This window comes from Globicephala melas, chromosome 7 (genome assembly GCF_963455315.2).
Source record: "Globicephala melas chromosome 7, mGloMel1.2, whole genome shotgun sequence".
Lineage (NCBI taxonomy): Eukaryota > Metazoa > Chordata > Mammalia > Artiodactyla > Delphinidae > Globicephala > Globicephala melas.
In genome coordinates this window covers 7,988,237-8,010,771 of record NC_083320.1, presented here as the reverse complement: position 1 = coordinate 8,010,771, position 22,535 = coordinate 7,988,237, and the positions used below count along the sequence as shown (strand labels likewise).

General features: G+C 43.8%; 2 protein-coding genes and 1 pseudogene across 6 annotated transcripts in view; 1 reads left to right on the top strand and 2 right to left on the bottom strand.

Annotated features, from left to right (window-relative positions):
• Positions 1-7,229, bottom strand: part of PDE6D (phosphodiesterase 6D) — a 52,015-nt gene extending 44,786 nt beyond the window's left edge. The window contains exon 1 of the mRNA XM_030874453.3: positions 6,962-7,229. Coding sequence (XP_030730313.1) covers positions 6,962-7,011 — 50 coding nt within the window. The 5' untranslated portion in view covers positions 7,012-7,229. The remainder of the gene's footprint in view (positions 1-6,961) is intronic.
• A 362-nt stretch (positions 7,230-7,591) lies between these two features.
• Positions 7,592-22,535, top strand: part of COPS7B (COP9 signalosome subunit 7B) — a 28,155-nt gene continuing 13,211 nt past the window's right edge. For 2 of the 5 annotated variants that reach the window (XM_060301737.1, XM_030873854.2), the window contains exons 1-5: positions 7,592-7,781; positions 10,922-11,079; positions 14,739-14,916; positions 19,260-19,335; positions 21,594-21,682. In XM_060301737.1, coding sequence (XP_060157720.1) covers positions 7,719-7,781; positions 10,922-11,079; positions 14,739-14,916; positions 19,260-19,335; positions 21,594-21,682 — 564 coding nt within the window. In that variant the 5' untranslated portion in view covers positions 7,592-7,718. Of the gene's footprint in view, positions 7,782-10,921; positions 11,080-12,894; positions 13,055-14,310; positions 14,412-14,738; positions 14,917-19,259; positions 19,336-21,593; positions 21,683-22,535 lie in introns of those variants that run through there. The other 3 variants (XM_030874334.3, XM_030874249.3, XM_060301736.2) reach the window with 3 other exon arrangements.
• Positions 16,367-16,772, bottom strand: LOC115851635 (large ribosomal subunit protein eL28 pseudogene; annotated as a pseudogene).

Below are 22,535 nucleotides of genomic sequence, written 5' to 3'. Positions count from 1 at the left end.
TGAGTCCTTCTGGAGTTTATCTACTCTAATGCCTTATCTGATGCATACATAATTTCCTTCTGCAATACTCCTGATGGACAGGCATCCATCTGGTGCTTAAAATATTTTCTGAAACAACTTTTTTCTTCAGGTAACTCTAATTATTAAAACTGGGCTAAACTCTGTCCCCTGTAACTTCTAACCTTGTATCCTCTGAGAGCCACACAGAACACATTTACTTTTTCTTCTTTAGAACAGATTTTTTTTTTTTTTTGGCTGCATTGGGTCTTCACTGCTGCGCGCGGGCTTTCTCTAGTTGAGGCGAGTGGGGGCTACTCTTTGTTGCGGTGAGCAGGCTTCTCATTGCGGTGTCTTCTCTTGTTGCAGAGCACAAGCTTCAGTAGTTGTAGTGCACAGGCTTAGTTGCTCCGTGACATGTGGGATCTTCCTGGACCAGGGCTCTAACCCGTGTCCCCTGCATTGGCAAGCGGATTCTTGACCGCTGTGCCACCAGGGAAGCCCCTAGTACAGTTTTTTAAACTTTAGAACACTCATATCCTTTGCCCAACTCATCTTCAGGTTAATCCTCCTCAGTTCTCCAGTTATTGTACTGACATGTTTCAAGTGCCTCTCCTCTGGACCAGTTCCACTTTGCTGTACCCCTCCCCGCCCACAGCAGCCTAAGCAAATTCCTCTATAAACAGCGTGCTTATTTAGTCCAATCCACTGAGATCTTTATGGATATTGGACTATAAGAAAATATATTTGCTTTTCCTCTCAGTTTCAAAATTATCAGCAGATCAAAAGCAAAAGAAGAATGTTGCTCCTAAAATCTTGATAATTTGAGTTTTATATTAGAAACTGTCAAACTGTCTGGAACAGTCAGATTACTAGAAAGATGGCCTTGCCTTTACAATATCTTCCTATGATGCTAAAGCTCAGGAATAGGGACAGGTCCATACTTTAAGAAGTCAAGGCCTCCTCTAACATGGGGATTTGTGGATGCAGAGTGCTGACAAGTGAAGCCTGTGAGGCAAAAGTGAGGTCAAGCCTAATAAGAATCTAGAGCTGGCAAACCTCAGCCCTATTGACAGTCCTTTATCAAATATAGTGATGATACAACCAGAATTTTCCATGAGAGTCTTACCATATTCTGTTTCATTTTTCCAGAGGTTAATATTTCACTAGAAACACAATCCTGGAAAGAAATTTAGAAGGTCTGAAGAAGACTATAAGTATCTAATTATATTCCAAATTCCTCCCCCAAATGCAAAAGCAGCAATTCCTGTTTAAAAATCCTAAATAACAAAATCAATAGGACGTTATAGTCATTTAATCCATTTAGGATAACGATAACAACTTCTCGGAGCCCATGCAGGAGGATTCTGGAGAACAAACTACTGATCACAATCTACATGAAGTCTATTACTAGACCATCTGTGATCAACACAATCTGTGTATTTACTGGCTGTATGGGTGGTATGTTTTGGTTGCTTTCCCAAAATTTGGGTTGATAAGATAAAAACTATATTTTAGGAATTATAAACCCCAGACTCATTTTTAACACTTGGCCAAGGCACCTCTCAGGCAATACTGACATTCAAGAAAAGTTCAACAGTCTACTACTCTTAACAAGGAAATCTAAGTGAATAGAAGATGTAAAGCCAACTATTTTTGACTGGAGGTAGTTAAAGATCAAGGTGCTGTGAGAAAGAGAATGTGGGAGATCCAGGAGCAAACTATGGAGAGGAAATGCAAGAACACAAGTGAAAGGTGCTTTCAGAAACCTTCTGAGCCAAACTGGTTCTTTTTTTGCTCACCTGCCATAAATTGGAATGTGATTAGTTGCTAGAAAACAAGCTAAACACTAGGTACACAACAATGCTTCTCAATTGATTAATTTCTTCAGAGGCAAAACAGATATTACAGTTGCTCAGTTAGAAAGCGAATAATAGCATGAAGTCATTGGTTATACCTCAGAAAAATAAGTGGTTTTACAGAAATATTAACGCTATTATTATCGTTAATAATATTAAGTATTAATTAAAAAATAATACAGCAGTTAACATTTATTACTGTATGTGAGGCACTGTACTAAGCATTTTATATGCAGTCTCATTTAATGCTCATATCAACCCTCTAAAGAAATGAAATGGATAGTGAGGTTCAGAGTTTGAGTGCTCCGCCTCGGGTCACAGTGGTGGGGTAATAAAGTCTGAACCTAGAGTCTACTGATGACAGCTCTCTGCTTTACTGCACTTACACGTAAACTTTTGATAGATATCAATTACTTTCCATAAAGGTCTCTCTCTCTCTCTCTCTCTCTCTCACACACACACACACACAAACACACACACACACACTCACACACACAAACACACACACACACACAGAGCAAATGAAGCATCCCTTTTCCGCAATACTTGCCAACACTGAATATTATCAGTCTTTTAAATTTTTGTCAGTTAATTGGGAAAAAAGGGATAGTCTGTTGTTTTAATAGGGTTGAACATCTCTGAATTTATTCATTGGTCATTTGCACCTTTCTTCTGTGAACTATTTGTTCATCTCCTTTGCCCATTTTGAGTTAAATATTTATCTTATTGATTTGCAGGCAGTCAATTATATTCTGGATATTATATTAATATCTGGAGTATAAGTAAAGAAAGAAATGGAGACAATTAGCTAATCTTTAAAAAAATTAAATCTGCTTCATACCTTATACCCAAGCAAATTCCAGATGGATCAAAAATAATGAAATCATAAAAGCATAATCCTTTCTTATGGCAATGTGTCAGTTTCTTGGTATTAATTTAATAAAATTATGGATTTATGTTGAGGAAAAAGTAATTTGAACAGGCTGAACAGGGCATTTCAGCCTATACTAGAAAACTAGTATAAGACTTTCAGTGACAAATCTATGTCACTGAAAGCAACTGAAAGCAACTATATTCGAAAATTATGAACGTGGTAAATTTATTAAGTTTAAAAGTTTCAAAATAATACTTATGATTCCATTTTAATAAAAGGAAACACATTAAACATTAGGTACATCAGAAGGCTATATTGAAATATTAACAAAGGTCATTTCTAGGTAGCTGGAGTTTGTAAAAGAAAAATTCAATACTATTTTAAAAAATGCATTGCTTTTGAAGATATCCCTTCTAAACAGACACAAAGATGGTTAGACTTCTGGAAATAAGGGTTTGTGACTCATTCATTTTTATGTCCTTTAAGCGCACAGTGCCTGTTCAGAAGTCTCCCGAAAGACCTCTGTTGAATGAATGAAATGGGGAACACAGGATTTACAAACAAAATCTCCATATCAGCTACTTAAAATACTCAAATTCAAAACTTTGCAGGAGAATCATATTTGTTCCTCAAGTAATATTTCATTCACAACTTTAGTTTATAACTACAAAATGTTCTGTTTTTAACAAACAAGAAATAAATGTAAGACTCTTAATGTGTATGAGCTAAAAGCAGTGGGGTGGAGATGATGTGGAAAAGAAATCTTGGGAATTCCCTGGCGGTCCAGTGGTTAGGGCTCCGAGCTTCCACTGCAGGGGGCACAGGTTTGATCCCTGGTCAGGGAACTGAGATCCCACAAGCCCGTGTGGCCAAAAGAAAAAAAAAATTTTTTTTAAATATTTTATTTTTGAAAAGACTTATTACAAATACAAAAGTTTATGTTGAATTCTCTCAGACACAAAGACTATCCCTGATTTATGAAGTATGTTATTCATACTTACTGAGTATCTATTATGGGCATATGGGCAAGCTTCTATTTGTATAAAAAGGGCATGAATATTTACAAGGAACTTATAATAGGACTTCAAACACATAACTCTGTTCATGACATATCAATCCTATTGTAAACTGTACTAAATCATACTATAAAACTATAATAATTGAACTAATGCGTACAGGAAAGGAATGGGAAGAGATAAACAGACCGATGAAACAGAAATATTCCAAAAATAAACCCATGTCTTATGAAGACTGAGTATTTGACACCAAAGATAGCTTTCAAAACAGAGGGGAAAGGATGGCCTAACTACTTAGGAAACAGTAGTGGGCAACTGGCTATCCAAATAGCAAAGGAAGTTAGATTTCTACCACATACCATCTGTGTAAATACATTTCAGATGGATTAAAGAGCTAAACATTACAAAGAGAAAGAAACATAGGCTATTTAATTAACCTGAAGATAAGGAAGGTCTTCTTAAACGAGACACAAAATTCAGAAGCCACATGAATAATATTGATGAATTTGAAGTGATAATTTAAAATTTCTGTTCAACAAAAAACAGACAAGCAATACATTGAGAGAAAAGATGTGCAACGTACAATACAGGCAAAGGATTGATACTACAAGAAAGAACACCTACAAAGCAGTAAGAAAAATAAACAATTCAATATCAACAAGCAATTCACGAAGAAAAAGAAATGGCCAAACAGAAGATTCCGTGACTTCTCTACTAACAACAACGACAACCATAATAGCTAATACATAATGCTTACTAGGCATCAGGAGCTTGGCTACGTGCTTTCAATATCAACTCATTTAATCCTCCCAACAACCCTAGGAGATAAGGTATTATTTTTATCCCTTTTTACAGTGGAGGAAATTGTGGCAGCAGTTAAAGAAGCTGCTCAGGGACACACAACCAGGAGTGCAGGGCTAGAATTCCAATGCTGAGAGTGTAGCTCTACAGGCCAGTATAGCACCGAACCACTGTCCTATATGACCTCTCCAGGGATCTAGGCATCAGGGAAATACAAATTAAAACAAGATGTCATCTGTTGTTCAAACTGACAAAAATAAAAAAGCCCAACATAGTCAATGTGGCAAATGAGGATTATCAACATTGTTGGCAGAAGAATAAAATGGCGATTTCTTTTTGTAGTAAAAACTCTTCAGAAACAGATGCTGTGAAAGTTCAGAAAAACAATTTATGCAATAAAAGGTGGACAATAGTCAGGTAGTTTCTTACTAAAATGTTAATTTTATTTTCTCCTGAAGGTAGTAACAAATCCTAGAACTCCTTTCCTTTTCTCTCTTAATTCTCAGATGCCAATAAAGGCCACCAGAGGATGAGCATTCCTTTGCTCCCATGCTAACTGTTTTTTGGTGGCTGCTTCCCTTGTGATTTAATCAGCCCAGGTCAAAATTTCCCTGAAAACCTGCTTCTTGATGCACTAAACAACACAGATTCTGCTTTCTATTCTTTTCCATATTTGTCCCTTAGCCTCTTTCTCAAGAGCCAAAGTTTCTCTTGAACAAGGTTCAAGAGACAAGACTGAAGGTGAGAAGCTCAAACTTTCCCTTTTTGGGGTGTTCAAAAGCCATTAAAAAGACTCTTACTTTCAGCAACAATGTTAACTCCAGACAAAAACATGGCTTGTGAAATCTCTCAATTCTCCAGTCCAGTTTACTGTTTACAGCATAAACGTTAAGTAATAATATAAATTACTTAAGGGAAAAATAAAATCCATGTCATAGCTTTTCTAATACTTCAGCCATGCCTATCTACTTATAGGCACTATTATGAAGAGAAACACGGGAAGGTGCATGGAGCTATAAAAGAGGCTGTTACTAAACATCACTGCATAAAAGTACTGAAAGTTCATCATGAATGGCAGTATGTAAAGGCCTTTTTTAAGGGCCTTCCCTTAAAAAAAAAAAGCATAGCAGGTCAGCTTCCACTTGAAAAGTTTCATTTGTACATCCAAAACTTCCTGTAACTTTTTTGCTGTTGTGTTCTAAAACTTACTACCAACTTGGTTTCTGATTATGACAAAGCAATTAAAATTTGCAGGGGTGAAATGGACACTGTGGAAACACACTGGCAGCTCAGAGAACGGTGCTTGACGAAACCTCCAGGAGAGGAACCCTACATCGTCACTGAGAGACGAATTTAAGAGTGTTCCATATTGTAGCCATAGGATGTAAGAAGAGATTAAGGTCAGCAGGAAAATGTAAGACTGGAATGAACGAGATTGGGTTTTTTCATCTGCATCATATGGTCACAGATTAACATTCCATTAAAACACAAAGCTTCACTACGGAAGGGGAGAAGGTTGCACCCGCGGCACCACCACAGGCCTGAGGCAATGATTTCGATATGCTGCTAAATGCTACCGTGTCCCCAACGTCATCAAATAATTGCTGGACAGCTCCACCATGTCTACGCGTTAACCACACAAAATCGAGGGAGCAGACACCTTTGCCAGGAGTCCCAGTGCAAAACCATAACTCCTCAAGGCTTCGCACGCGCAAATTTAGGGTTCTCATTCCGCTGGAAAGAAAACTGAGGATCTGAGGGAGAAGCAGCGACCGTCCAGTGCCTCCAAGGGCCAAGACAGAGTTAAGATGAGGTCCACCTCGGACTTCTCACTCCCCACCTTCCTCCGCTCCAACCCTGGAAAAAGCCACAAGTGAGCAAGAGAAGTTGTGGAAACAAGACCGGGGTGGGGGTGGGGGGTAGGAGGGGAGAACCCGAGAGAGTTCAACACCAGCGCCTGCATTTGTCCCACACAAGGTCACTCGCTCCAAGTCACTTTTCCCTGCTGCCCTGGTGGGCTTCCCGCCAAAGAGGCAGCTAGGCTTCGAGGCCAGCCCACCGCGCCCCCTCGGCCCTCCCCTGCGGGCCGCAGCCCCTTCCCGGCCTCTCTTCTCGGACCCAAGCGCGCCTCTCGACACCTGTCTCCGACGCCCGGCCCCTCTCTCAGCCCAATTCCGCGGCTCCTCCGCCTCTACCCACGGGGCCCCCATCAACCTCCCCTCCCTCCCTCCGGACGCCCCTTTCCCCGCCTCCCGCGCCCGGTCCCGCCGGCGGCCTGGGACGGCGTTCCTTTTTTCCCTTCCCGCCGCCCTCTCCTCGGGTGCCCACCTGGCGCGGCCCGCCCCCGGCCGGTCTCCTCAGTGAGCGGCCGCCTCCCAAGTCCTCCCGGCCCAGCCCCGCTCCCGGGAGGATACAGTTTGAAGCCCCTCAGGATCTCCCTGGCCCGCTCGTCCTTGGTTGACATGATGCGGCGGCCGCCGCCTGCGGCTCTCCCACGCTGGCCCGGCGGAGCCTCCGTAGACTGTGCCCTGGAGCCGAGGACTGAGCCGCAGCCCGGCCTGCAGACCTCGGGCGAGCAGCGACAGCGTCCAGACCCGGACCGACCTCTTTTCCCTCAGCTCCCGCTCCTGATCCCTTCTCCTTCCCTCTAGCCTCGGAGCGCCCGCTCTGAAGCCAATGGAAAGCCTGCCTCGGCGATTGGCATCTTGATCAACCAATAGAAACATTCAGCGGCTTCGCAGGGGGACGGAGAGCGTCAATGGGAAGGGCCCTCCCCGGGAAGTCCCGTAGGACAAAATTTTCATTTGGTGTTGTTGCCTAGAGTTTGACCCTGCGGAGGGTTGGCTTCAGATCTGCAGACGCTCGCTTCGAGCCCGCTCCTGCCGCTGGGCACAGTAGGGCTCTGAGATAACGGCAGGTTGCCCTGTGCGATGTGGCGGAGACTACACTTCCCAGAATTCCAGGGGAGAGCCCGGGGGACCACAGATCCCAACACGCAACAGAAAGCCCAGGGACTACAAATCCCAGCATCCCCTGCACTCAATTCCTCTGTAACTTAGATTCCAGTGTGCCGCGCAGTGCGCGCAAGTTCATAAACCTGCTTGTAGGTTTCGTGGTTTCTGAATCCCTAGACTTGAAACCAGGCGGGAAGATCCTCTTCAGCCTCAAAAGATGACAGCCCACAGAGAGGTAACTTCTATTTGCATGGAACTCAGAAATCTCCTGCAAATCATGGTAAGGACGAAACAACAAACACAAACACTGATTAAATTATGAAAGATAATATAACAAATGACTCCTTCAAGTCGTACTTGTTCGTTGGCCTGGGGCGCCGTTTAGGTGTTTTGCAGGGGTTTCTGGTGTGCTCCTGCGTTGGACTGAGAGAGATATCGATTGTATACTCAGAATATCAGTACAGTTAGACTTCAGAGAATTTGCTAATCCAACCCCTGTTATTTTTATATATGAAGAAACTGAGGCCCAGAGAGGCAAAGAGATTGTTGAGGGATCACAGCAAGTTGGGGCAGAGTTAGAATTCGGCTCTAAGTCTCCTGCAGTCTGGGCTTTTTCCACTACACTAGGGTGATGATATTTTTAGCAGCATGGCTATGCGATCTTACTCTCCTTGGTGAAGTCTTCCCATCACCGTTGAAACACCCAGAGGTGTTGCCTGCCATTTTCAGTAAACAATGTTGCCTGCCATTCCAGTAAACAACAACAACTTTTGGCCACCATCAAGCCATCAGCCACTGAAGCCACCCTTGAAGATGGGCCCAGAGGGGAATTCAGGATGGAGAAAAACAGGATACTTGCCCCAGATAATTAAGATGCATATCTAAGGAATAATTTCAATGAGCTCAGACACTTGCATCTTCCCATACATAGAAAGGCACTAAAATCATTTATTTGAGATGTCTGTTTTTTGTTGATTAGCACTAATCTTTTGGTGTTGAATTACATATTTTCTTTTCAGCAAAAAGTCCTTTGTATCCTGGTTCCTCTGTTACCTCTTCGGAGCAGTTCCTCAGAGCTATCTGAGAGGCTGTCTCCTGGGCTATAGTCCTCAGTAAGGTCCCCAAATAAAACATAACTCACAACTTTTAGGTTGTGCATTTTTCTTCAGTCGACATTAGGTAAACATTTATTTGGTGGCTTTCCTGCAAGTGAAGGAGTGCAATGTTTGTTTATCCACTTGGTATTTTGATTTGTTCTTTTTTACTCAAGGTGACATTTAATACGATTTCAGAAACTAGGTAAAATTGTATCTTAAGGTTTCCTTGGAGATCTGCTATCTCTTTTCCTAGGCCTTCCTTCCTCTTCCTGTACCCCTTTCGCCTATCTGGGCACCCACCCAAGTTTTCCTTCCATGTAATTCAACAAACACCTTTTTCAGCTTTTGTTATTTGCCAGACTCTCTGTTGGTAGAAGGTGAAAGGCATGGTCACTGCCACAAGCAAGATAACCATCTAGTTAGGGAAAAAAAGAGACTCCACTGAAATTCAAGATGAACTGTGATGAATGGCACAAAAGAAAGGACATTAGAATGCTACAGAGGCCCCCATGGAAAGATATATTTCAGCTGGCAAAACTTGATGGAGGAGGTGGCATGGGTAGGATATTTTTCTGTGTTAAAAAGTTTTATCTGTAAATTTTTTTTGTTAATGAAGTGTAACATATACAGCAAGAGCACAGTTTTGGCATATGTATACACCTGTCACCAACCCCCAAATCCAGATACTGAACATTTCCAGCACCCTCCCCAGGGTGCCCCTGCCCAGTTAGTGCTGCATCCTTCCATCCTGATAACCACTCTTCTGACTTCTATTACCATAGATCAATTTTGCTATTCTTGACTTTCATTTAAATGTAATCATACAGTAAGTGCAATATGAGTCTGGCCTTTTTCCTTCATCAATATTTTTGTGAGATTCATCCATGTTGTATGTAGCAGTAGCTTTTTTTTTTTAATTGCTAAGTAGTATTCCATTGTATGTGTGTAGCACCATTTACCTTCTCTAGTGTTCATGGGTATTTTGGTTTTCATTTACCAGTTTCTGGCTTTTATTAACGAAGCTGCAGTGAACATTCTTAAATGTTTCTTTTTGTGGATTCATGCATTTATTTCTAGGAGAGGAGTTGCTGGCTTGTGCGGACGGCATACGATCAGCAATAGTAGATATTGCCAGTTTTCCAAAATGTTTGTACCAATTTTCACCTTCACCAGCAACATAAGAGAGTTCTAGTTGACTCTTACCCTTGGCAATAGAGGGTGGTGTCAGTTTTTAAAATATTAGCCATTTTGGCTAAATGTGGTATCTCGTTATAATTTTCATTTACATTGTCTTTGGTGTTGAGCCCTTGTCATATGCTTGTTGGCTACTTGATGTCCTCTTTTGTGAAGTGCCTGTTCAGGTCTTTTGCCCACTTTCTTAATTGGGCTAATTCTTATCGATTTGTTGTCCTTTATATAGTCTGGATATGGAGTTCCTTGTCCGATACATGCTTTGTAGATATCTTCTCCAAGTCTGTGGCTTTCCTCTTAGTCTTGTACTGGTGTCTTCTGAGAAGAGAAGTTCTTCATTTTAGTCAAGTGCCGTAGTTCAGTGCTTCCTTTTTATGATTAGTGCTTTTTGCATTGTTTAAATCTTTGCCTACATGGTTGGTGGAATTTGAACAGAGAAATATGAGGGAAGAGCACTGCGAAGAGGAAGAGAGAGCAAGTTTGAGCATAGGCCCTGGTGTCAGAGAGGGAAGATGTGAGTCCTGTTAGGCCGGGAAGGCATGGAGTTTGGGCTCTAATGAGGTGGGGCGAGACAAAGCTGGATAGGTAGGAGGGAGGCATACTGAGAAGGGCCTTAACTGCAACCTTGGAGTCTGGACATTATTCTGGAGTCTGGAGAGGCACAGCTGGAATATTTATGAACTTAAACAGAACTTAGTTGTTCTCCTTCCACCACTGACTTTGCTCCTTCTCCTCTGCAGCCCTGTCCTCTAACACCACCTCCAGACAGCTCTGGCCTCCCCAGCCAGAATCCTGGGGGGTATCTTCCTTTTCTATCCCTGCATTCAACTGGTCACCAGGTCTGATAGGTTCTGAGGTATCTAAATGTCTCCAACAATGTCCCTTCTATTTCATGCCCAGCTGCAGCTACCTTTGTTCAAGATCTCACAATCTCTTAACTGGAATACATCAGTCACCTCAAGGATTTCCCAGCCTCCAGTTCTGTCCACATCCAATACATTCCTATAGCAGCTAGTGTCCAAAATGGCAATTATCCAGACCCCTCCACAGCTTAAAAACCCTAAATAGCTCCCCAGTGCCCTTAAGGTAAAACAAACAAACAAACTCTAAAAGAGTTTGCTCTTTCTTCCAGGCTCAACTCAAGCCTCATTTCCTCCAGAAGGCTTCCTTAAACCACCTCTCTCCAGGACACAGCCAGGAGAGCCTTATCTGTACCCCTGGGGCTCCTTGTGGCATCATCTGTCCTAGCCAGATGGACCTGTCTCTCCCAGGAACCTTGAGCTCTCCCAGGTAGGAACTTTGCTGTATTTAGATTTTTACTGAGTATAGGGCTGTGCATGTGGTTTCCAAGAACCTTGATGACCTGACTCCAGCTCTGTAGCCCTCATTTCTTACCCTTGAACCCTGGGTTCCAGTCACTGTGGGTTTCTTCTCTGCATTAGTGTATGCTGCACAGTGCAGGCCTCTGTGACTATGGTCACTGCCCTCTTTTCTTCCCCTTTTTGCCCATAAGATGCCCACTTTCTCTTCCTCAACACATTCTCTTCTGTGCTTCCGAAGTATTGTCATCTCTCTCTCATAGCACTTAACACATTGAAGCTTTTTGAGGGCAAGAACCTTGTCTTATCTTCATATAAACTTCTAGAACATAATATGTGCTAAAGAAAATTTTAAAATAAATGAATGCGTTGGTGCTCGGCTCCTTTGTATCTGTCTAATTTCTGCACTCGAATGCACGAAAGGTAAATAGGGTTTTTTTCCTCATCTTCAAGACCTGAAAGTCTGTGGTGTATACTTTAAAGGAACCAGCCTAAGTGTTCAGTTACATGGCATTCTTATCCATCTTCCAGGGGAGTTGGTAAGTACCAAATGCAACGCCACGGATGTCATTTTGGTCACAGAACCATTGTTGGCTCAACCCATCTTCTGCTTATTTTAAAATATTTTCTGAATAAAGATGAAGAGCATGGTCTTTGGCTTCAGATAGCCTGGGTTTCAAAGCAGACTTTTTTTAAAAAATTATTTTTGGCTGAGTTGGGTCTTGGTTGCTGCGCGTGGATTTTCTCTAGCTGCAGCGAGCAGGGGCTTCGTTGTGGTGCGCGGGCTTCTCATTGCGGTGGCTTCTTTTGTTGTGGAGCACCGGCTCTAGGTGTGCGGGCTTCAGTAGTTGTGGCACGTGGGCTCAGCCGTGGTGGCTGGCAGGCTCTAGAGCGCAGGCTCAGTAGTTGTGGCACATGGGATTAGTTGCTCTGCGGCATGTGGTCTCTTTCCGGACCGGGGCTCGAACCCATGTGCCCTGAATTGGCAGGCGGATTCTTAACCACCGCGCCACCAGGGAAGCCCTCAAAGCAGACTTTCATACTTACCGGCTTTTGGATTTTTTAAATCATTAATTAATTAATTAATGGCTGTGTTGGGTCTATGTTGCTGCGCGAGGGCTTTCTCTAGTTGCGGCGAGCAGGGGCTATTCTTTGCGGTGCGCGGGCTTCTCATTGTGGTGCCTTTTCTTGTTGTGGAGCACAGGCTGTTGGTGCACAGCCTTCAGTAGTTGTGGCATGCAGTCTCAGTAGTTGTGGCTCACGGGCTTAGTTACTCCATGATCTGTGGGACCTTTCCGGACCAGGGTTTGAACCTGTGTCCCCTGCATGGGCAGGTAGATTCTTAACCACTGCGCCACCAGGGAAGTCCCTGGCTTTTGGATTTTTAGGCTTAGTTATGTCACCTGAAAAATGGGAATAATATGACAGGCCGAGAGTTATTATGAGAATTCAGTGAGACAATGTACAGCACCTGGCACATGGAAAAACGCTCAGTAAACGGTAGTTATTAGGCTTAGTATGTCTCTGTACCCCGAGGGTAGCCACAGTCGCCCTACGGAACTTCTGAGGGTAAAGCTCGGCCAAAGAGGATGGATTTAGGGCCCAGGATGGTGATGGCGATGGTTGGGGGGGCCAAGTACTGCCTAGGCTATATTCCTCTTCTCAGGGCCCCCACCCTGTCCTGGGCTATACAGCCCAGCTCGGGACCCACTTTCCCCGGCCGGGGCCGCCCTGGAGATCTGAGGCTGCAAACGCGGCGGGGGAACCTAGTGTGGGCGGAACTCGAGTGCAGCGGCGGGAGGCTTCCGGGGGAGCCGCAAGGGCAACGGGTCGGCGGAGGCAGAAAAGCGTCGGACGCCGGGCCGATCATGGACGCTTGACAACCTGCGGGCAGGCGCCGGGAGGCCAAGCCAGCGACCGAGAGGACGGAGAGGCGGCGAGGACAGGTAGGGGCCGGCGAGAGGGTGGGGCCCGGCGTGCCAGATTCGTCTGGGCCGTCAGGCTTAGCGCCAGCCGTGGGAAAAACCCTCAGCCACACCGCCCCGCCCCCGCTCCGGGGAGCGCGATCCGCGGCTCATCACCCTGCACCCGCGGCTCTGCTTGGAACACGCCACCCGCCCTGAAGTACACCCCAGTCCTCGACTCTCAGCATCCGCACCGCGGTTGCTCTCGCTTCCCCACCCGTAAAGGCTGCTCCTTTGCCCCTCTGCCGTCCATCAAAATAGCACCTCCCCCTAGGACGGGAATTCATCTCCCCTGAGTTCCTAGCCGCCTCCTCGGGCTCTCCCACTCCAGAAGACAGCGATTATCGGCGCCTCCTCATCTCTTTGCCCCCGCGGACTTTGCTCCTTAGGCCGAGGTTTTTTTGAGGGACCGAAGTTATGTACGTTTTTCTACCCCTTCTCCATCTCCACGCCCTGTCATTCAATGTCTTCGCACGTGTCCACTTGGAAGCGAGGTTTTTGTTTTTCCTCTCCTAACCATCACCTTCCCCCGACATCTCCTTCCTACCCTCTCCCCTCAGTTTCCCCTTCCCTCAGCAACCTTTATTCCCTAGCACTTCATTTTTGCTGCTTCCGACAAGACCTCCTTAGGTAATCCTGGATGAAGCGACATACTTGCTTTTGTAGTACTGTGAAAGGGCTGCCACTCTTGGTGCCTGCCTCCAGAGGAAAACTTAGTTTCTCACGAAGCTAACCTTTTTTGATTTATTGTCTTTTTCACTGTACTATACTTCTTCATTTTGTCACACTGCCCAGTATATTATCATTTTAGGAGGAGTAATCTTTTCTCATGGAGAACTCCTGTAGAATAGATACGCAGTGTGTGTGTTCACACACCCAGCTTGTAGTAAGTAGATTATACAGTTGAGGGACCCTCCTGTCCTAATGTCTTCAGGGTGGCAATAGTATATCTTCATTGTTTTCTCAAATCTTTTTATTGTTTTCTTGAGATTTTATACAAATTCTGAAGTCGTGTTTGGTAAAATGTCACATATCAGTAGGAGGCCAAATAAAGGGATTTTCCTCATGGACTTACACAGCCTGTATGTGTGTATTTTCTTAGTTTGAATATGTTGCTGCTTATCTTTCAAGATGATTTCCCCCTTTTTCTATCTGATCAATGACTTATTTGATAAATGGGCCATCTTTCTTGTCTGCTTTTTGTCTTTCCTTATCTGCATCTGGCTATAGGTGGGATTCTAATGACACACCGAAGCTGTAACTGATTGCTTTTGCTTACATTTGCTGCGTCTGTGTTTTGGCAAGATTCTCTGCTTCTTAACCAGAGTCTAAAAATGAGGTAGATATAAGACACCTACTGAGATACTCCTGTGTGTTTCTTGAGGTCCTGGTTAGGTTTAAGGGCTTAGAAGGTGCTGCCTTTGGCAAAGGGCCAGATGGAATGAAATGGCTTTTACTAAATGTATTTTAAACCTCAGAATAAGGACAAAATCCCTTTAACTCCCAGTTAAACGCTACCCATCTCACAAAATGAGATCTGGACTGAGGAGCTGTTTTTTCCTTTTTGAATACTGTAAAATTAAAGTATTCTGATGTCTAATCCAGCATTAAATAGGCATAGACTTTGCAAAGGAGAAGGAAGAATGAAATACTTTTCTTTGGACAGATCTCAAGACCAGAGAATGGCAGGCGAACAGAAACCCTCAAGTAACCTCCTGGAACAGTTTATCTTACTAGCCAAAGGTACCAGTGGCTCAGCCCTCACTGCTCTCATAAGCCAAGTTTTGGAGGCTCCTGGAGTATATGTCTTCGGAGAACTGCTGGAGCTGGCCAATGTGCAGGAGGTAAGAGCAGTTTCTAAACAATTTTTCTGTCTTCTTTGTTCTCAACCTTCCTGTGATTCTCCAGGTTTCCAAGGAATTTCCATGCTGAAGCATTGTGGACCCATGAGATATCCTTTTGAGGAATTGGTGAGGCAGGGGAAGAGAGCAAGGATAATGTCCTGGACTCCTTCTGGTCAATATTTTCATCTGAATTTGGGGCAAATTTTGATTGGGTTGCTAGTAATTCTAAAGATAGGGGAAAAAATCCAACTGAACCTGATGAATTAGAAAAGTAGAGTATAAGCATGGACTGATGTTTAACAGGGGTAGTTTCAGTCATTCTTAGGGACAAAAAACCTCCAGTGCAAATATAGACATTGAAAATTGGTCAGATACATACATAGCAGAAAATTTTTGTTATCGAACATGAGATGGGCATGAATAAAGAATATATTGTTGGGCTTCCCTGGAGGCGCAGTGGTTAAGAATCCGTCTGCCAGTGCAGGGGACATGGGTTCGAGTCCTGGTCCAGGAAGATCCCACATGTCACAGAGCAACTAAGCCTGTGCGCCACAACTACTGAGCCTGCGCTCTAGAGCCCACGAGCCACAACTACTGAGCCCGCGTGCCACAGTTACTGAAGCCGGCAAGCCTAGAGTCCGTGCTCTGCAACAAGAGAAGCCACCTCAACGAGAAGCCTGTGCACTGCAATGAAGAGTAGCCCCTGCTCACCACAACTAGAGAAAGGCTGTGCGCAGCAACTAAGACCCAAAGCAGCCAAAAATAAATACATTTATTTTAAAAAAAGAATGTATTGTTCCTGTGAAAAGGGCAGTGTTGTGCTGAAGAAGGTGTGTAAAAAAGATATGACAGGGCGTCCCTGGTGGTGCAGTGGTTGAGAATCTGCCTGCCAATGCAGGGAACATGGGTTTGAGCTCTGGTCTGGGAAGATCCCACATGCCGCGGAGCAACTAGGCCCGTGAGCTGCAACTACTGAGCCTGCACGTCTGGAGCCTGTGCTCTGCAACAAGAGAGGCAGCGATAGTGAGAGGCCCGTGCACCGCGATGAAGAGTGGCCCCCGCTCGCCGCAACTAGAGAAAGCCCTCGCACAGAAATGAAGACCCAACACAGCCAAAAATAAAAAAAATAAAAAAAGATTCCACATCTTCCCCCAACGTTGGCCAAAAAAAAAAAAAAAAAAGATATGACATGAAAAGCTGGGAAGTAGTCCTTTTTGCTTTGTTTGCTTGTTTGATGTTGTTATTAAAACCTTGGGTATCACTTTTGGTTGTTGTGCCTTAAAAATGAGAAGATCTGGTGAAGAGTAACCAGGTGGAACAGACATGTAAAGCAACCTATACTTTTTCAACCTCTACTTCCCATTTTGGATATTTTTATATTTATTGATTGATACTTTTATATTGATTGATCGAAAAGTCTGGTGACATCTTCTTACTTTGGAGGATGTGCTCAGGAGCTCTTGGTAGGGTGCGTTGGCTTCCTCTTCACCATCACAGCTTCTTCCTGGCTGACCAGGGTGGTGCCTGCTCTGCTGACGGCCACCATGTGCAGATCTGGGCAGTACTTGTTCTTGTGGATCATGTGCGCGATGCTACTGAGTGTCGCCCAGGCATTCTTCTTGATGGTGGTCCACACATATGGGGTGGCTGACTTTTGCTGGCCAGATCTTCTCTTCATGACACTAGGACACCTTTGCCATTGGCTGCTGGCTGCATGCCTGTAGCCCTGCTGTGAATCAGCCCGTTGTAGCAGAAGGAGTATGGGTCTTCACGTTACTGGACTTGCTGCTGTACATCTGCTTATTCCTCTTGGTTAGTAAACTTGAGCAGTTCCCCATGATCATCCATTGCAGGTGTGTGGAGTGGCATCATTTCCTCTCCCTGCAATAGCTGGAAACAGGAAGACCTACTTTTATTTATTTATTTATTTTTTTGCGGTACGCGGGCCTCTCACTGTTGTGGCCTCTCCCGTTGCGGAGCACAGGCTCCGGACGCGCAGGCTCAGCAGCCATGGCTCACGGGCCCAGCCGCTTCGCGGCTCCTCCCGGACCGGGGCACAAAGCCGCGTCCCCTGCATCAGCAGGTGGACTCTCAACCATAGCGCCACCAGGGGAGCACCTAGTTTTATTTTTTAATTGTAAATTTTTGTTTAATGTCAGCCTGTCTTGCTAGATTGTAAGCTCCGTGACGGTAAGATCTATTGTGCTCACCATTGTTTTCCTTAGAGCTTATTATGTAGCCTGACACACAGTAGACTTTCAGTAAAAATTTAATTACCAGAGATAGAAAAGGAATCCTGTGAGGGAAATTTAAGAAAACTGAGTTTTTTTTTTAATAGGCTTTATTTCTTTAGAGCAGTTTTAGATTCACAGCAAAGTTGAGAGGAAGTTACAGACAGTTCTAATATACCTTGTGCTCTCATACATGAACAGCCTGCCACCAGTGTGGAACTACACTGGCACGTCATTGTCACCCAAAGACCATAGTTTACATTAGGGATCACATTTGGTGTTTTATAGTCTATGGGTTTAGACAAATGTATAATGACATGTCCCATTACAGTATCATACAGAGTATTTGACTGCCCTGAAAGTCCTCTGTTCTGCCTCTTCATCCCTTCCTCCCCTCTAATCCCTGGCCACTGATCTTTTTACTTCTTCCAGAATGTTGTGTAGTTGGAATCATACATATGGAGCCTTTTCAGAGTGGCTTCTTTCACTTAGTAATATTGCATTTAAATTTCCTCCCTGCTCTTTCATGGCTTGGTAGCTCATCATTTTTCAAAAGAAGAGATGACCAAAGGGTAGTGTGTTTCTTCAAGTTTGTGAAAAGCCTGAATGAATATGCCAGGTGGTTGTTTCATATGGAAGTTTGGGTAAGAGGAGATGGATGAAAATTAAAGCCAGAAAGACCTTGTTGACTTAGGCCAGTGGGAGAAATTTTGGAGTGTCTGCTTTAGAGAAAATAGTCTTTTATGGCTAGTTTTGTAATCGTCTGTCTGAAAAGTGGGGGCTAGATTTGATGGTCTCTTCCACTTATGATTCAGGGCCTCAGGAGATTCTCGGTAACCTGAGACAGTAGGCTGGGGTATTCAGATGCTAGAGTTCTCGTTGGAGTGCTTAGCAAATCACCCTTATCTTCCCATAGTTTGTTTTTTTCCATATGTGAGCTGGGAATAAGCTAGCTGCCTTTCAGTGGTCAGAAATTACAGACATAGTTTTTGGAAGCTTTTTTTAAAAGATGGTTAAAATCAAGTGGTATTGTTGGTGTCCACAGAATACCACTTGGTTCCTGTTTAGACTTTATTGAGTTTGGTAAATTGGAAGAGTAACAGGTACATATTTGTGAGTAAGGGAAACACCCAGTTACGGTAACTGGCAGCAGAGCAGAGTAGAGCAGTTCCTGGCAGAACAGTATCTCTTTCGTTTTTCTTCTACAGATAGCTCTTTGCCATTAGCATTAGCGAGGAATAAGTAATTCTAATGAAAACTTTTATTTGGGGCTGGTATCCTGGTTTCCTGTCGCAGCTGGGCTGTTCTGTCACGCCTTATGCTGTGCTAATCTCCAGCATTCACAGTCCACATGTAGTCCTGAAGCTTGGAGCCAACCCTACACTTTTTTCAGTTTGGATTGATAGTGGCTTGTGCTGTACCCGCCAAGCTGGTATATTGACAAGACTGCTCCAGTCTGTTTTTTTTTTAACTTATTTATTTGATTTATTTTTGGCTGTGTTGGGTCTTTGTTGCTGTGCACGGGCTTTCCCTAGTTGTGGAGAGCGAGGGCTACTGTTCGTTGCAGTGCGCGGGCTTCTCATTGCAGTTGCTTCTCTTGTTGTGGAGCACAGGCTCTAGGCGCGTGGGCTCAGTAGTTGTTGTGCATGGGTTCTAGAGCGCAGGCTCAGTAGTTTTGGCGCACAGGCTTAGTGCTCCGCCGCATGTGGGATCTTCCCGGACCAGGAGTTGAACCCGTGTCCCCTGCATTGGCAGGCGGATTCTTAACCACTGCGCCACCAGGGAAGTCCCTCCAGTCTGTTTTGATGGCAGGGGAATCCTGAGCAAACCTGAACTGCTCCCAGTGCTTACTGCTTTGTGTGTGTGTGCGTCTGTGTGACAAAAGTAGCTCCTGGGCATGCTCTGTGCAGTATAAAGCATGTATTCCTCAGAGAGAAAAATTAAACTTGGGGCCTTATTTATTTTTTCCCAAAGACTCAAAGAGTTGGGAGGGACCTCAGGGACCAAGCAATAAAACGGTCAGAACTGTGGCATGTGATCACCTGCCCTCTTCTTGAACACTGCAGTGATTGGTAGCTCGGTCTGTGAACTGCTGTTTTTTTTCCTCCTCAGCTTGCAGAAGGAGGTAATGCTGCTTATTTGCAGTTGCTGAATCTGTTTGCCTATGGAACATACCCAGATTACATAGGTGAGTTGGTTAAGATCCTCCAAAGACTTTTCTTAATTTTGTTGCTCTGTCTGGATATGTTGCCTTCATGAGGGTCACTGAGGTCTGGGATATAAAACATGGGGTGGTATCTTCCTAACCTGGCTGTTTCTCATTTTACTGTGCTCTGTAAGTGACCTCGCATGAGGACTTTCGTTCCCGCCTTTTATTTCCTAGTGGGTAAATGGGGACTGTGTTTATGCTCATCCATAAATATAGCCCTTGTTTATTTTCCAGATGAGATTCTTGAGGACTGGTGTTTGTAGAACACTTGGAGTGTTGTGAAATGTCAGAATACTTTGTAAAGTATTTAAGCGTTGTAAATATTATCTAAATACTATCATCATATTGAAGAAAGTTTGGAAAACAGGGAAAAAAGTCACTTGTACTCCCATTAAACTGCTGTTAGCATTATGGTGCTGGACTTTTCTTCCTTGTGCTTGTGCTTTCTGATATGTAGGTGTAAGTAGATTATGTGTACCATTTTATATCTTGCTTTATTCACTTATTTCATAGGCATTTATCCACGTTTTAAGTCTTGTAGTCATGTTTAATATTCCATAATCGAATACTCCATAATCTACTTACCCCATTCTCTTTTGTAGATCATTTGAGTCATTGTATTGATAAATTAGAATCTTAAATATCAGGAATGAGGTGCATGAATGTCCAGACACTAACTTACCTTCCACCCAAGCCATTTTTGTCTGGCTTCCCTAGTTTATTTTAGTGATAATGATATAGGCCTGGCAGTTTCTTTTAGTGGTGTGACTCAGGGTCTTCTCTACTATGTCCTCGACTTCCCCTTTTTTCTCATTTTCTTTCTCCATGGTCACTTCTACTTACTCGGTGCTGCTGCCAGACTGGACAGTTTGCCACTTGCCAGCTTTTTCTGACCTTCACTTTGTTCCAGTGTGTGTATCCTTTGTTTCCATCCTCACTAAAGAGCAGCATTTTACAGACTCTAGAACCAGGATTCTTGCATTATATTCTGTGTCCACTTCAATAGTTGTGTGTTCTTTGGTAAATTAAATGGTCTTCTGTACCTCAGTCTCCTTATCTGTAAAATGGGAGTAATAAAAAGGTCCACAACCCCTTATCTGCACTTCTTGGGCTAGATGTTTCATAATTTAGAATTTTGGGGACTTTAAAAAGGTAATATGATGCATATACTTTTTTATGTAACACCCTCGAGAGGTGTGGGCAGCACCGGTAGTCAAACACATTCACAGTTTTGCAGCAAAACAAATGAATATTCACAACAAGTGGGATAAAAAGCCTAACTCAATTTAGGTCATGATTTGCCACCAAATGAATTTCAGCACCGTGCTCAAGGGAGCAAAAGCAGTGTGGATTCACCTTTTTGGAATCCAGCATTATGGATAAGGAATTGAAGACATTTGGAATCTGTCTTGTGGGGCTGTTGTGAGGACTAACTGGATGTGTGTGTATATGAACGGATCTGTGTGTGCACTTACACTAAGTAAAGCTTGCCATATACGTTGCCTTGGCTGGTGCCATTGCTGTTGCTATTATTGTTATTGCTAAAGTTTTGCCTGTCCTTCAAGGATCATCTCATAGTCCACCTTTCTTTCTTTTTGTCTCCTGTACCTCCCCAGTTCCCCAGTGTGACTGCACTCAGTTGCACTTTCTCTTTTTTCTCTCCCCCTCTCTCTGTTTCCCTTTCTGCCTCTCCCCCACCTCCTCACCCTCTTGTTCTCTTCTGGTAGTTTGTACCTTTCTTCTGGTAGTTCTCTTGCATTTGTAGCTGTTGAAACATTGGATGGTAAGACTGAGGACAAGTTCAGGGCGATTGAGTTGCACAACTCTGGGTGGTAGTTGGTGCTCCTGGAGTTGCGGAGTGTAGCAGCCCTGACAAGCCCCGTCTGTTCCCCTTGCATCACTTAAGACAGTGCATTGGACATAACAGACGCTCAGTGAAGACATGTTGAAAATAGTACTCCAGTAAGAGAATTGTCATGCCGTTTTGTGCACTCATGCCCGGCTTCTTAGGAGACTAAGCTTCTTGTGTGTAGAGATTCAGTTTTGTCTTCTTTGGTAGCACATGGTATTTCAGAGAAGATGGGAGGTGCTTATGGAACATTTGCCTAGTGAATAAGTGCAGAGTCATGACAGTGATTCAATAGCAGGTTTGATGTGGGGAGTTGGTGTGCTTATTCCATGAAGAAATCCTAATTTTATTTTGTGTCTTGATTTTTGTGGTGGGTGGGACTGAGCAGCCAACAAGGAGAGCCTGCCAGAACTGAGCACAGCTCAGCAGAACAAGCTGAAACACCTTACCATCGTGAGCTTGGCGTCAAGGATGAAGGTACGATCCAAACCCTTTCCTGTCTTCCTCCTTACCTCGAGGCAGGTGTCACGTTGGCATCAGTGTGGGAACTCCCATCTACACACAGTTGAGTTGCATCATAAATGCATAAAATTTGCCTGGCAAAGGACAAAGGAGAAAAAGATAACAGTTAAAATAGTGTAGATAATTACTCACCATTCCATTTAGGAAAAGTATGCCCAGGAGTGATTGTGAATCAGCAGGTCTCAGTTCTGGCATGCCGTGGTACCCCACGTGCTGTGAGCATTTTGCCATGCTTAAAGGAGACTGCTGTTTCAAGATACAGATTTTTCAAACAGCAAGGCATCTCAAGGCAAGTTAACTGCTTCAGCTGTTGCTCAGTGCACAGTGAACTGTTCCTGTGCTGGAGGAAAAACTTGCTATGTTGAACTTACTGAGAGATAGATTTTTTTTTTTTTTTTTTTTTTTAGATTTTTTAATATGCTGCCTTACTCTGGGGATTTTCAAGGTTAATTATACTAATTGGAATTTTTGCCTTCTGTGCTAACTTCTGACCCTAACCTTCTGTAAGATACCACTCCACTATATCTCTGAGTTCTTCTTTTTAGAAGATGTGCAACCAGCTGCTTATAGCCATTAACAAAGAAGATCCAGGTTTGATTAATTTATAGTTGATTTTTGGCTCTCTGCCCAATCCCAGCCTAAATGTCTATAAAGTTTTGGGGGGCTGTGCCTTTGAAAAAGTTTGCTTTTTGCATTTCCCCTCTGTGATTGAGCTGGAGAGATATATATTTGTTCTTGGATTGCTGTTTCACGTGCTAAAATTATTTTATCTGGCCTAATCACAAATTTCGGATTCTCAGCTGGGCAC